Here is a 15,559-nt window from a genome sequence, read left to right as displayed (position 1 = left end):
TCCCGCCTCTTCCTGTTGCAGCTGTCTTGAGAGCAGCAAACGTCGATGCATCACCGTTTGTGCTACCTACTGTACGTTTATGTGTAGTAGGTTTATCTCATTGGTGGTCGTGGAGCTATTTGACCATATGTAGAGCTATTTGACCATATGTAGGCCTATTTGACTGCCGACCAAGAGTTTGCAGGTTAAAATCCTAGACCGGGCAACACCCCAACACTCTCGAAACACAGCTCCCTCAGCACATAAAGACACTGACATGTCAACACAACACATGATTTACAGATTTCAAGAAGTTTAATTAAAGAAAGGTCTGAGACTATACTCTAACAAGTAGTTCCAACAATGACCTTTTTTTTTGTCAATGACAGATTTAATCAAGGTCCTATTAAGAAGAATACATCGCATTCGCACCCCATTTCTGACACTACATGCATGAAGTTACGGCTTCTCTTGGCTATACTCTCTTACATTACCAACTAGATTAAAATTGTTATGTGAAACCATGATAAACCTTAACACTTAACTTCACAGCATTCAATTGGGGGAGGGGGGGGGCATTGCCCGTCAAACCCCTTGGGGCCGACCCTGCATAGTGGGTACAACTGAAAAGTCTTTAAAGCACATATCGAATATAGATTATTTTAGCCTGCCATGTACGTGTACTTTATGGCATGACTTTAAGTCATGTGTCCAGAGGTATAAAAAACGCGTTTCTTAAAAATTGCTGACATGCCTTTGTCCTCCGTACCGGTAGGACGACGCTCTATTCTAAATTGATGTTCATCTAGCGTTAGTTGTCTAAATGGACTAAGGCAGGTGAAAGTTCAAAGTTTATGTTGTCAAAACTATTCGCTTCTTCCAAAACATGGCGGAGACGGAACAACAGACAGGTAACTAAGAAACAACTTATTATAATAGACGTGGGGCCGCAGTACTAGGTATATTTTAGCCACTGGATTTGATAATAACTAATCATTTTATGACGACTAGTCGACTGTGCTAGATAGCTATCTTAATCTAGCCAGTTTATCTTGTAGCCTAAAGCAGCAGGAGGCTAGCTAGTTGGTTAGCCATTTAATTTGCGTAATTATCACGTTTAGTACAGTAGCTCAGCCAAGTAGCTTGATGTTCAAGATCATCTTAAAATGTTTCAGGCTTTAATTATAAATTTGTATTCATGTTTGGATTTTGAAATAGGCTACCCAATATTAGCAGCTGTCGTAAAATGGAAGTAGCCTATCTAGCTTGCCTACTTATAAATAAAGATAAATATTTGACTATTATTATCAAGAAAATAACCGCATTGGCAAGTCATTCTCTTTAGTTGATGTCAATGTGTTATCGTGGATTTTCCACAGGATGGCCATGCACATTTCAGATGGCTGGTCGAGTTAGTGTGTACGAGTTTGTTTATTTGTATTCACTTTTTTCATCAGTTATATATTTAGATATGTATTTATTGAAAATCAACTAAATAAAACATTAAATGCATAAATTATATTTTTTTTGGAGCAAGCTTTATCGAACAGGCCCATTGTGTATGTGTCCATTGTGATAGGCATGCTTATGTTTTTGAAGGATTTCTGTAAAGAGGAACTCCGTTGTTGTTGTTGTTTTGCATGAGTTTTTTTTCCTTGAAACTGCTAGATAACTCTGTGGGATGAGGACTTGCATAGATTGGACAATTGATTATGTATGCAATCAAGGTCTTAAATCCTACAAGATAAACCGCACGTGGAGTGCAAGGCACCACCTGAAATTGACTGAAATATTAGAAAGCTATTCACTTTCAGAGAACAGAGCATGTAGATTTAGAATCTGCTATGATTTTGTGCTACTATAGGATCCTCCCCTGAAGATGACTTGGTCCCAGTCCTGAGCAATCTTACCTTCATGGTGCCAAAGAAAGAGATCAGCATGGTTCCGGACATGGGGAAATGGAAACGCTCACAGGTAGCTCACACAAATAGCATAGCATGTTGTTTAGGCCTACAGTAGCTACAACCTCTGATTTCCTATCTACACCTTTCCCTGCCCCCAACATGAGGCACCATGGTTGTACCAAGTTATATATTTACATAATTTCTTCTAATTTGCTCCAAAGGCATATGCTGACTACATGGGATTCATTTTGACGATGAACGAGGGAGTGAAGGGGAAGAAGCTGACATGTGAATACAAAGTGTCGGAGGTAGGTATCAGTATGTGCAAACTGCTTGTCTTGTCAAACACAATTAAAGTTGGCAATCTGGTGGTTGAGGATCTGGGTGCAAACAACTGGGCAAACTTAGACTCTCTTGTACACAAAGTATAACAGATGCAGAGAGTTCTTGTAAATATACGTGTAAGTTTATATTGAAATTGAAATTAAATAATGGATTCATGCACAAAAGCCAATTCTGTGTTTTTACTAGATACTATGCAGTGTAGATTGATGATATACACCCCAATTCTTAGCAACAACTCCACACTGATTCATTAGAAATTGTGCTAACTATAAAAACAACAGATACAGTGCTGTGACACTTTTAGACTCCTAATGATCCTCAGTTACTTTATGGAGAGAGTGTTGAGTGACTCCACTGTTGACCATAATGTGTCGGAATCTTTGGTTTTATGTGGGCTAGGGTGATTCATTTTTGCTTCATTGCAATGCCAAAACTTTGTGGTAGATGTCGTGTGTTGCTGACATAAGTGGATTACATTGGCAGGAGAATGTCGTTGTGAGCTATGGGAAACGGGATCTAACGCTGGGCTGATAGGATCCGTACAGGTTACCTATGTGCAGCCGGGCCAGCATGGCACCCACACCTTGACAGATATTTGGCAAGAACCTTTAGCTTTTCTGTCTGTTTTTTAACAGGATTAAATTCTGCCACGTTAGAAACAAAAAATGATCTGCTATCTGAGCTTTTCCAAATATGGTATCCTGCTTTAGATACATCATTCCACATACACACACATGCAGAAACATGTAATAACACACATACAGACACATGCAGTCTGCCTTGCTCTGGAGACTGCTAATGAATTATGGAATCTTTTTTTCCAGTGGGAGGGTAGGGCAGTATCTACAGCCATAGCAACACTGTCACTCAGGGTGTGAAAGATGGGTGCCGCCCTTTCTGTCTAATGGGTCCCTGGAGGCAACAGTCAAAGAAGGAGAGAGATGGAGAGAGAAAAATACATGAACCTGAGAGTGAATGGCAAAAGAGGAAAAGCTTCATGTTAAAGCGCCAATTGCCAATTGCTGCAGTATGGATGTTTTTAAATGGACTAAATAAAAATGTCTTCCATAATAACAAAGCAATAACATGTTTTTCACAATATGTTTAGAGAAATGTTTGTGTGCTAATTATCAGTTGGTTTTTAAACATTACTGTTTTTAATAGGATGTCATTGTAAATGATAAATAGTTCTTAAAAGACTCATTCTAATAATAATAAGGGTGAAGCATTCTATTGCAGACAATAGAGAAGTTACTGGGTCTGTTGGACACACTAGACCGCTGGATTGATGAGACCCCCCCCGTAGACCAGCCTTCACGTTTTGGCAACAAAGCCTACAGGACCTGGTATGCCAAGCTGGACCAGGTGTGTACATACACATGCACTAACACATGCACTAAAGGCCGATTTATACTTCTGCGTCTCCGTTAACGGACAGACGCACGCACGGAGTCGGACGGACTGTTTGAATTTATACTACTCAGACGGCTCTGCGTGCTGAAAGCAATTCACAGCCAGAACAGTAGATGACGCTGCACTGCGATGCTAGCTAGGTTATCGAAAAGTCGGAGCAAATTTACAAATGAACCATTTCATCAATAAAATAAGCACATTTTCAGCAACTACACTGTCCATTTCTCGTCACATTTTAATTCAGATGCTGATTTACATGTACTGTTTAGCTGAAATAAGAGTTGTAAAAACGTACAACAATGGCGGTCAAAGGATTCTGTTCTCTTGTTGGTCACGGCAACCCCGCCCCCCACCCCTGACGCAATACGGACCAATCATAGCCAAGGGGTATCCGTAAAAAGACGCACGGACAGACGGATAGTCAGGAAAATCAGGAGGCGCACGCAGAGCTCTGCGAGGGCTCTGCGAAGACACGCAGAGGGCGTTCCCCGTGTGCGTGTGCGTAAAAACGCAGAAGTATAAATCGGCCTTAACACATGCTTTAGAGGTGGAAAAAAGTTAGACCTTAAGATATGATGTGTGCTTGTCTGCGTAGGAGGCAGAGAGACTGGTTGCAGAAGTGATCCCAGCAGACAAGAGTGCAGCAGTTCCAGAGATAGCTGTGTATCTGAAGGAGGCTGTGGGCAACTCCACTAGAATAGACTACGGAACAGGTAATCACACATGTAGTCTCACACAAACCCCATTTTCGATGTCCATGCAAATCCTCCTTTTCACCTCTTTAATGGTTGTCAGTTGTTTTAAATTTAATGGATACTTAAGTAGCAGATTACTGACTGAGGGGGTGGGGGGTTGTGTTCTCAGGTCATGAAGCAGCCTTTGCCACCTTCCTTTGCTGTCTCTGCAAAATAGGAGTTCTCAGGGTAGACGACCAGCTGGCCATCGTTTTTAAGGTGTTCGAGAGGTAGGGTGTGCTCTTGTTTCTATGAAACAATGTTGTATGTGTGTGAGCCAACATAAAATGCCAATTATTTTCAAAATCAGCACCTGTCATTGCTAATTCAGCAGTGTTGTACCCATCTAACCTGGTCAGGTATCTGGCAGTTATGCGAAAGCTTCAGCACTATTACAGAATGGAGCCTGCTGGCAGCCAAGGCGTTTGGGGGCTAGACGATTTCCAATTCCTCCCCTTTATATGGGGTAGTTCCCAGTTCATAGGTAAGAACCCAATCCTAAAACCACCACAAAACTGAATGTGGAAAGTTACATGAAAAATCTCTAAATAAATTATGTTTCCTGAAATTAAATAGGAAAGAAATCATACTTGTATCATACTTGTGAATGGATAGGAGGACACCCAGTGGTGTAAATGAGTAAGTACATGCAATTCTCCTTTCTCTCCACCCTTTGTCCTAGATCACCCTACACTTGAACCAAGGCACTTTGTAGACGAGAAAGTGGTGAACGAGAATTACAAGGACTACATGTTTCTGGAGTGCATTAAATTTATAAATGAGGTGAGTAGGAAAATGTCTCCCAAGGATCACACATGTTGATCAAAGGAATGAAAATAAAATGAGGATTGAAGACCAAAGAAAAAATGAGGTGGGGACAGGCTTTTATGTAGGACAGATTTTCTTGTTCTGGAGGAAGACCCTTAAGCACACACTAAGGGAAAGGTAGTGTGTTTCTATATAACTTTATATCAGTTAGCTAGCTGGGATACTTGACCAAAAAAGGAGTGGGAATAATACAAATTATAGAGGGTGGGGGTAAAAGATGGAGGGGAGTAAAGAGGGGGAGGAGGCACAGGCAATGTCATGTCTCCCACCCTCCCGAACCTTTCACCTTACTTCTTCCCCACCCACCTCCCTCCTCCCCATCCACCTCCTTCCCAACAACAGGCTACGTTAAGAGAAGATGCTACAGCTGCATAGAGGGGCCTCTCTCTCTCTCTCTCTCTGTCTGGCTGGCCCTCTCTTTGTTTCCTGATACCAGGACTTGTTCTGTGTTTGTCAGCCTCTCACAATCTGTCTGTTGTCTGGATTTCTTTTAGTGTGTTTGAGTCTTATTTGTCTCACTGCTCTTTTTTCTATTTCACTCTGTCTGCCTTTCCCTCTCTCTATGTTGTGTCAGACTGTCTCGGTTCTCCCGGTCCCTCCACCCCCCGCCCCCCCTCCCCTCTCTGGCTCAGTTTCCTGTAGCAGAGGAAGGAAAGAAGGGGTGGAGAAAGGAAAGACGGGAAAATAGAGGAAACTGCATAAAATAAGAGAGAAGTGGTTTAGGGCCCCTGACTCAACTGAAGATCATTTTTCTCAATCTTAATGTCACTCCTTCCTTTTCTCTACTTCTGCTTATGCTTTTGTGTGAACCTGAACAATACCATAGTTGTCACTTTTTTGTGTGTTTGTGTCTCTTGACCTTGCCAGCTCCTTTATTTGTATGTGTATGCCATCAGCACATTCCATTCCTTTTCCATGCTCTACCATGCACACATAGACACTCAAATGGGTACTTGCTCTGTTTTACACTCATGCTCACACATGGTGTGCGTGTGTGTGTGTGTGTGTGTGTGTGTGTGTGTGTGTGGAGTCCTAAGCTCACATGAGTCACTTCCTTCCCCACATACTGTTGTGAATCACTCCTTCCCCAAGGGACCCTCCTTCAACCCCACCCCCATCCCTCTCTCCCTCCCTCCCATCTCTCTTCTCCCCTCCCCCCTTCCTTCCTCACATGAGGCCACAGCAAATGGTGTAGTCTAAGAGGGGGGTTGGTGGATGGAGGCCTGAGGGAAGCCAGGGACTAACTTGGGGTTCCTGCCCAGGTCAAAAGATGCCCTCTGGGTAAGGAGGTGCTGGGAAAATAAGGGGGGTTATGGGAAGAGGGTTTAGTCCCTTCAGATCCAGGGTATTAATTAGTTGAAATTCTTCAAATATATTGAGACACACAGCATAATATAAGGTCCTAAATAACAAATATGGTTTGATGGTTGACTGAAAGGTCAAATGTCAATGTGTTGCTCCTCCTACTTTTGTCTCTACTTCATTATTTTAATCCATTCACAAGTCTGATATGTGCTGAATTTAACTGATATATTTTAACTCCTTATATCTCATATATTTCCCTTCCCATCTCCTATTTCAACCCTACCTTCCCTACCCCCATCATTGTCCTGGCCCTCTTTCTTTCTTCCTGTGTCTCTCTCTCTGTCTCTTTCTTTCACCTTCTTTCTGTAGATGAAGACAGGTCCGTTTGCCGAGCACTCCAACCAGTTGTGGAACATCAGCGCTGTTCCCAATTGGTCCAAAGTGAACCAGGGTTTGATCCGAATGTACAAAGCAGAGGTAGGATACATTTACAGTCTTATAGGCATATTCAGCACATTAACGTCAACATATTTTAAAATCTCGACCAGAAATTTCATTTTCTTCTTATTCCTCTCCAGCCTACTCTTAAAATATATACATACATATTTTCCTCAAACACTGCCCAAATTGTTACTCAGTCAGATTGATTGTCCAAAAATCAAGGTTTTAAATAGGTTCTATTGTACCACAGTGACACCTGTGCTAATAATTGAGGAACACATTCAAAGAGAACCTACATTGCAGTCATTACTTTTAGTTCATTTTGTGGATGAGCAAATCTGTTTATTGTGCCAGCATCTGGGTTCTGTAGTTTTAAGGTTTTCATTTTAATATTTTAGTCACACCTTGCTTGCGCTGTACACTTTAAAAGGAGTGATTTTATCATGCCCTTCAATTTGAGAGGGAGTGTGACAATAAAGGGTTAACTTGAGAGGAAAGAACTGTGTGTGTGTGTGTCTGTGTGTGTGTGTGTGGGCCCCACCCCCTTCTCCTGCCTGTGAGCCCACATCCTGTGTTTTCGAGTGCAGCCTGTGACTCTTCCCAGAGCTGAGGGGCCAAACTGTCTGCCTTCACCCCCCCCCCCCCCCACCTCCCCCGCACCCCCCGCCCATACACTATCCACTCTCACCCCCACCCCTCCCCCCTCTCCTTCCAAGCCTGGAGCAGCCATCAGCAGGCTCGCATTCCACTCTCCCTCCCCCGGCCCCACACACACAGGGAACAGGCTCCTCTCTCTTCTCAGCCTCTTTCCCTCTACTTCTGTGGCTTTCAATCTATATTTTGCTTTCACTGTAGGTCTATTCTCTTTCTGCATCTCTCCGTTTCCCTCATTATGCTTCTCTCAGAAATTACCCTTACTTTCTTTTTTTTGTCCTCTTTCTCTCTTTGTATTTCCATCTTTTTCCTTGTCTGTTTCTCTCTTTCCCTATTTGCTGGCGCTCAAAAACCAAACATTCAGCTTAGAATAGTTAAATAACACCAAGTGACTTTCTAAAAAACGTATTATTTATGAGCCATTTATGAAACAGATGAGTAATGAAGATGCCCCTGTGTGAGGAGTTAAAACAGTCTTTGTTATCTTTCCACTCCTGAACTTCATACACATACTGTATCGCCATGCTGTATTTCAGTGTGTAAGATTCAAAACCATTTACTAATGATTTGAAACTATCCACAAGCCACTTTAAATGGTTGGTTAATGAACTAATATATATATATCCAGGTGTATACTGGGTAGTTATGTTACCTATAATTGAATTTCAAGGTTTCCTCATGACTCTTTGGGAGCTGTTGGTTGAAGTTTACTAAGTAGAGTAAATGGATTTTATAGAATCTGCTGTACTTTCAAACATTAGAGAACAAATTGAAACTTTCTGCCATGTAAAAGTAATTAGCATAATCTCCTTGTCAGACTAGTTTTTAATCCTGTTTCAGTTCAAGTCGTCTTGAAAAATGATACTGATGTTCAATTAATTACCTAAATTAATAGCAAGGACCATTTTCTGATCTTTGATTAGACTTGTTTCAATATTTACACTGTATTTACCCCCATCCCTTTTATAGGTGCTGCTTCACGAAAACTTGTTTAAGTGTTTTACTTTTGAATGGTGAAGGCTCCAGTTCTGGTATTTATTTTGGTATTAGATTGGCACATCCAGAGAATAGCTAACCCAGTCACATGGAAAGAGAAATGGAAGAAGTTTGAGGTAATATCTACTCAAGTTAGGAACCCTGGGGTTGATCAAGTTAGGAACCCTCAGAACACAAATAAGACCAAATGTAGGAATTTTGAGTGTACAGTTGTCTCAGGTAACTAAGCTTCCAGCTAACCCCAAACCACTGTTTTCCATGTTTAGAAATACACGTATTGAGCTTTATCACAATGTGTTAAAAGTATTTATGTATTTACAATATGTTCCATCATAAAGTGCATCATTCTTATGTATTAGGTGTATTATCAAGTTTGTATTTGCAAATATCCTACTCTGTTGAAAACCCTGGTGTTCTTCACACACTGCCATATCAATGCTGGGCTGAGCTTAACCAACTTTTTTGAAAGCAAACACCAGCACTATACTTTTTGTGTGAATTACATTTGGAAGTCCTCAAATATGATAATTATTATTACATCAGAGAGTAATAAATGATGCTCTCTTTCTCTAGAGCAGCAGGACTCTGGCTCATGTAATATTAAAACATACATTCCATACCTACATTTCATATTGGTTTCAGTTTTATACTGGTCTCATGCAATACCTGTGCAGGAAAGTGACCACAGTTTCACATGAGATGTTTCACAGAACATGTCATTGACTTTGACTTAAGTAATTAAATTTAATGTTGAAAATAAGGTGGGAACTCTGCAAAAGGCACATTCATAAATGTGGTTTTACCAGTACACAAGTAAACCAGTTTGCATGCCATGGTGTAAATGTAGTGTTTGCTTAGACAGTAGAGCACTTCAAGAGTTAAGGTAAACAACCTAAAACAACAATGTTTCAAAGTGATTGTGGTATCTAACTTAGGAAATATATTTATTTTCCTTTTACCTAACAAGAATCCTTTTCTCATCATCTTTTTGTTTCCTGCTTTTTTCTCCCTATTTTCTCCAACTTTTCTCCTCTCTCTTTTTTCCATTTCTCTTGTCCCCCTATCTTTACCTTCCTCACCATATCTAGTGCCTGGAGAAGTTCCCAGTCATTCAGCACTTCAAGTTTGGCAGCCTCCTCTCTATTCAACCTGTGAAGCCCTAATCATGTCATTGAGAGATTTCATGTATGATGGAAAGACCAAACACCCAATCCACCACCCAACCAACAGTAGCATACAATCAACCCCCTATTAGGTGTCTCTTTACATGTCATATGTTCCACACAATTGTAGTTAATGCCACCATCATTCATAGTTAGGCTTCTAGATGATAAATCTCCCACTGAATTTTGCAACTGCCGGAAATGATTTGTTTTGTTGTGTGTGCATATGGTCCAAAAAGTTGTCAATTACTAAACATTGCAATACTGAGCATAAATCATTACATGTCTGTATTTATTTGAAAACATACTTAAATTGGATGGTCCTTGGTACATGGCACACAGCAGGAAGCAAGGTGCTTGTGCTTAGTGTAAGTAGAAAGAGTCGTGAATTTTCTAAGTAACATACTCTTACTTATTAAGAGATTAAGCATTTAAAATAATTCTGAATCGTTTTCATTTTTCAGCAGTGTGGTTTTGTTTGAACAATCCTGTTTTTTTCATCTTGTTTTGGCCAATTGTATGTGCAGTATTGTTGCAAATGTTGTTGCCTTTCCATAGTCATATTACTCATATTTGAACTTTTACTATTGGAATGTTCTTTCACAGAAACGACTTTGATTTTGAGCATACTCTCAAATGTTCCTTAAACCATGTATTTATTTAAAGGGATGAAAACAAAAAGAGTCTGTAATTGATTCTTCTTTACTAGATGGCTCTGAGTACTACACAACAGGTAATAACCAAATAAGCTTGAGTTTGTAAATACATTCAGACATCGTATCACTTAACACTATCAAAGATTGGTTAGCCTGCTTCTTCTGACTACATGGCCCTATCAAGTGAACTTGAAAAGCTGTAGACTGGCACTGCAGTTCTTCTGTAGCCTTCCCCAGTAATGCTTGTGTCATCAACAATGTGTGTTTGCCCATTCAAAAGTTCACTTAGTGGAGATTAAATGCATAATCTTGTATAATGTTTTACTCAAAATATGGCTGAAGTGCCATTATTGGATTAGTTACATATAAGCAGATGTTTTCAAATCATTCAGGTGAGATGTCTCAATGAGGAAAGGATGTGTTTGTATTTACAGCAGATACCTAAAGTATATCAATGTCCACTGAGTACACTGTATGTTGTATGAGGTGAATTAGGTGTGTTACTCCCTAACTTTACAGATAAACTATTGAGATTATTTCAATACACAGTTTTCATAGCTACAGGACTACAAGTGTTGGTCTACTGTACTTCAAAAAACATCAATTCACCACTGGTCAGGGTACTTAAGAGTCCAGCCTCTCCAACAACATGTCATAAAGTGCTTTAAAGTGCATTTTAAATGGAATACATGGGACCTCATAATTACCATGACCATGATAGTGGTCACTCATTCTTTATCTCATAGTGTTGTTATTCATATCAATACTTAAATTGTGCTATCCATATTTCAGCTATTGTTGTGTTGGCTAACTACATGCAGTATTCTAACCTAAACCTGGCATTAACTTTGTCTTGAAGTAGGCAGTTGAAGTCACACAGTGGCACAACAAAATGTTATTGCCAATTAGCAATTTTTATAAATGGAATGATTTAGATTTCATTCATGTTAACAAGGCTAACTTAAGAGACATGTAAAAAGGTCCAAAGTACAATATCAAACAGCAATTCAGTTAAGTAGTTACGTTCATTTATTACAACACTGTTAGCAAACTGCCTGAGCACAACATCATGATTTTTAAATCATCAGTTCTAGCAGTTTTCAGTATCCTATTTATGTATCCTCCATTCATACTAGTATGGTACACAAATGACTTTGACAGGACACTATTTAATCAAGGGTGATTTGAAAATGTTATTCATGTAAGGTTAAACATATAGGTACAGAATTAGTTAGTATAGTATGTGTATACAAGTATTATTGTTGTTACTATTAATGTTATTTATTTGGGACATTGTTCTTGTTGGGTGCATGCATCTGAAAACCTTTTTGGCCCCTGAAATGCGTAGTTAATGGTTTGCTGAGTAATGCGAAAGGAGATTGTGGTATATTCGGTCTATGCACCATTCTACAAATCAAAACGTTGTTCCTTTTCACACCACGTGGAGGAGCTCGCTCTACACTACACTACGAAACGAACGAAACCAACTGTTCACAACAGTTTCACTGGGAGTGCGCTGCTGCAGATGAATATAGGCTAGAATAATTTCAAAAAAATATTTTCCGCGCAAATTGTATGACAGGACTGTTTGCCCATAACCTACATTTAACATAGGCCTACAGCTAATACATTTAGCAGATAATACAGAACAAAAAACGCATTTAAGGCTGTTTAAGTTTGAGAAAATGCACATTATTCCTCAGTAGTGTAGCCTAGCCTACATGTTATTCATTTTCCAGTTAAGATAATGTTAACTTGCTTAGCCTTTAGTATATAGCCAACAACTGAAATAATCCGAAAAGTGGCGCACATTTTAGTATTGTCTTAAAGACTGCGTAATTGTGATGTAGACTAGGCTTTGTCAAATATCGAGAAACGATGGAAATAGTCACGAGAAATGAAGAGACGTAGCAATATGATGTTGGACGTACTGCGGTATCTCATTGAAAGGAGTCGAAAGGTCTCTGGTTGGAATAAAAACGAATGAGACAGAGGAGGAGGGGTGGGAAACGGGGTGGGTGAGAGGGAGGAGGGGGTGGGATGGCGGGGGTGGGGGATGAGGGCAGCGGAGCCGAGGTCAGCCCGAGGTGCCGCTACACAGGCTCTCTAAAGCCTTCATTCATTGATTTTGAAGAACACCACCAAGTGGCATGTAGCAGAGATAACACGACTGCAAGTTTTGGGTAAAAAAATATCTGGCAAAAAGGCGGGCTGCTTCCGCAAAGCTCACAGCAGATTCACAACCCGCGAGAGTAGCCTATGGGATTTTAGACTAACCAAACGTTTTTTAAGCGTTTTGAAAGCTTTCTGCGGTCAATAAAGATGCAAATGCCCTGAGATCCTGAGAATAAACGTGGGATTAGTTGGTATTGCTATAAAACAAAACAGTTTTGACATAGGCCTATCACTCAACGTAAAAAAAATACAGCCTACAGGATGTAGGCCTACTGCATATTTAAACATTAGCCAGGCCTACAATGCAGCTATGTCATGCATTCAAGTTGTGTATGTATTAATGTTTTAATGTACGCTATCATGATTTAAAGTGTAGGCTATTGTGTAGGCCCAGTCCAACGGTAAATTTCGGGACAAGTCTCCCAATTATAGCCTTAATATTCTCACGTGTTTTTCACATTATGAAAAGACACCAAGATGTGTGTAGGCTAGGGTCTCAAGTGAGTGGCGATACAAGAAAAAAGACAGAATACTTTTCATTTTTTATTAAGATTATAAATTTTTAACAAATATGTTCTAAAACAGTTTTACCCGGTGATATACAATTTAATATACACAAAAATACAAGAATACCAACAAAATATGGAGAGAACGCCTGAAAACGTTATTTCAGTACACATAGTGCTTATATAATGTGTGGGTGTATGGCTAAATTATGATTTTGCCTTTTTAAAACAAAAGGTCTAAGATTTTTAGAAAATTAAACAAAACTCACAAAACCAAGTAATGTTGGCATCATGAATTACTGTAAAGGCTCGGTCAAACTTTGTGAAAGATTAAGGGGGAGGGGTTATGCTCAACAGACCAAAACTGTCAAAAAATACCTGGATTGATTCGATTCCGCGTGCATTCTGGGAGTTGGAGTAATTCATGGTTCCAATTCTGGCTTGATAGAAGTTGGGCCAATTGAGATGGCTCATAGTTGATGTACCTATCCCTCGTGAGCTTTAAGATTCAAATTTAGGTCTGAACATTGATTGCTCTCAACTTGGGCTATGTGATCAAAACATGCCATAGGTCCTGCTTGTAAAGGCTTTACTCAATGTTCATCCCAAGAGACACAATATACAATATGTAGGCTAATAGCCTATGTTATGAAGCCAAGCCTTACATACATGTGCTTTGTTGTTTACAGAACACACCATTTAGCTAAGCCATTGTAATGGACACATTTTTAGACAGTGCAGAGGGCAATAGCATGATATTGGGTTTTCGTTGTATATAGTGTCTCAAAGTATTGTGTTTACACTTTTTAAATGAGAGCAATTCTCGAACATAATATGCCAAAGAGACATTCAACCACTTCGAATGTTTGCAACAACAGCTAGCAGTAGTATGCGTTGGGTTTAAGGCAACGAAATGTACTTCGTTTGATAAAATTCACAATGTGTATGTCGACATTTTCGGTTTAAAAGGAAAGCCTGCACATCACATGTGGTAGCCTACAACCTTTCTTTCTCCCTCCCCGTAAAAAACGAAACCCAACAAATAAAAACTGTTCAATGTTTAAATAGCAGGTTTTTGTAAAAATAAAGTCGATTTGATTTAGACTTTGTACAATTATCATAAAGTGTTTGATTCTAGCTTACCATGGAGTCAAAAAGCTACGATAGCTCTAGTCCATGCCCCGAGGCTCGCTAGGGCTTGTTTGCTACAGAATTGTCCGTTTAAGGCTTGCTCAAAGTCCGCCTGTCTGCTCACTAGCCCTGAAAACCCCGAGCCAAAGATCGAGATCAGATTGGAAATGTTTGACGGGTCCAAGTGTTCCGAATTTGCATATGAACAGTCCTCGAATTTTGCTCTTTTACATGGTGTAAAATCCGGAATCTCCTCGATATCTGAAAGATAATAACCGAAGTCAACCTTGCGTTTCTTTGATGGGGTCTGTGCGCCCTGGCAGCACTGTTGGAGCGACGCGCAGCAGTCCTGATGAAGGTACCCATTCTCTACCGTAGTCACTACGTGTGTGTCCAAATCCAGCACTGTCGTTTTGTTGCAGTGCATGTTATTCACTGGAGAAAAGTCACAGTTCGATACAGGGAAAGCTTCGGCACAACAGCTTCGGTAGAACGAAGGCTCTGTTTCCTTGCAGACCTCCTCGCTTTGGAGTGAGAGAGTGTGCGCTGCTGACTGCACTGCTGCTAGGTGGCACACAGGCGGTAGCGCGCCGCAGAGACTCGCCGGTTCGCTCGCTCCGACGTTGCCGCAGCAATCCCCACTCTGCTCCTCACAGTCTTCGGGCAAGTCGAGTGGGTTTAACTCCTGGATTTCGTTGCAGACGGTCATCACCTCCTCGTACTGTTGCATTCTGTAGATCTCCGCGTACTTCTCGTTCATGTAGACCTGCCTTGCGTTCCTCAACACATAGGAGACCAGGAGGTTTTTGTGCAGCTTGATTCCTCCTCTCTGCGTCCTGGAGTTGTGAATTTTTCGTAATGAAATCGAAATTAGACTCTGTGCATCCACTGCACACTCCATAGTGTTGATCATTGTAATTATTTAGTCGTTTCCCCCTCCTCTACTTTGAAGAAAACCGACTTTATCTCAGTGGAAGTCACGATATTTCGTTCGGGGGCGAAGGCTTAAGTCAGTTCTGTGGAGAAACATTGAACACGCTGTCCGCTACACTCTCTGTGTGAGCAAGCAATCATTTGCTAGGAACGCTTAGCCAGAGTATATATATTTCGACAATGAGTCCGCCCACCTCGACTTCTGCCAATGAGCGCCCGGGTTTGCTGTTGATTGACATGCAAAGTCCGCCTTCAGGTGTCGTTCAGAGCGAATCAGAGTAAGGCGGTTGTTCTGTGCTATTCAAATTCCAAATCGACTTTATCAAGCTGGAATGAGATGCACTAAACAGTGTCAGGTCAAACTGTCGTCTATATGTGTCAAACTTATAAACTTAA

The 15,559-nt window shown here is 40.5% G+C and overlaps 2 protein-coding genes across 2 annotated transcripts; one reads left to right on the top strand and one right to left on the bottom strand.

Moving 5' to 3' along the window:
* The first annotated feature begins 730 nt into the window (after positions 1-730).
* On the top strand, positions 731-10,040 carry ptpa (protein phosphatase 2 phosphatase activator). Its single transcript, XM_084686680.1, has 10 exons — positions 731-890; positions 1,844-1,953; positions 2,105-2,191; positions 3,468-3,593; positions 4,237-4,354; positions 4,506-4,605; positions 4,735-4,859; positions 5,058-5,158; positions 6,878-6,985; positions 9,688-10,040. Exons 1-10 carry the CDS (start codon positions 866-868, stop codon positions 9,760-9,762), a joined length of 975 nt encoding a protein of 324 aa, XP_084542806.1. The 5' UTR covers positions 731-865; the 3' UTR covers positions 9,763-10,040.
* A 3,083-nt stretch (positions 10,041-13,123) lies between these two features.
* On the bottom strand, positions 13,124-15,287 carry ier5l (immediate early response 5-like). Its single transcript, XM_084687162.1, has one exon. The coding sequence runs from the start codon at positions 15,141-15,143 to the stop codon at positions 14,250-14,252; it is 894 nt and encodes a 297-aa protein (XP_084543288.1). The 5' UTR covers positions 15,144-15,287; the 3' UTR covers positions 13,124-14,249.
* Positions 15,288-15,559: the final 272 nt, after the last annotated feature.

The sequence above is a fragment of the Hypomesus nipponensis genome, chromosome 22 (genome assembly GCF_054491055.1).
Source record: "Hypomesus nipponensis isolate SF chromosome 22, ASM5449105v1, whole genome shotgun sequence".
In the NCBI taxonomy this organism is placed as follows: domain Eukaryota; kingdom Metazoa; phylum Chordata; class Actinopteri; order Osmeriformes; family Osmeridae; genus Hypomesus; species Hypomesus nipponensis.
The sequence above is the reverse complement of the archived record's forward strand: the minus strand, read 5'-3'. Positions and strand labels throughout refer to the sequence as shown.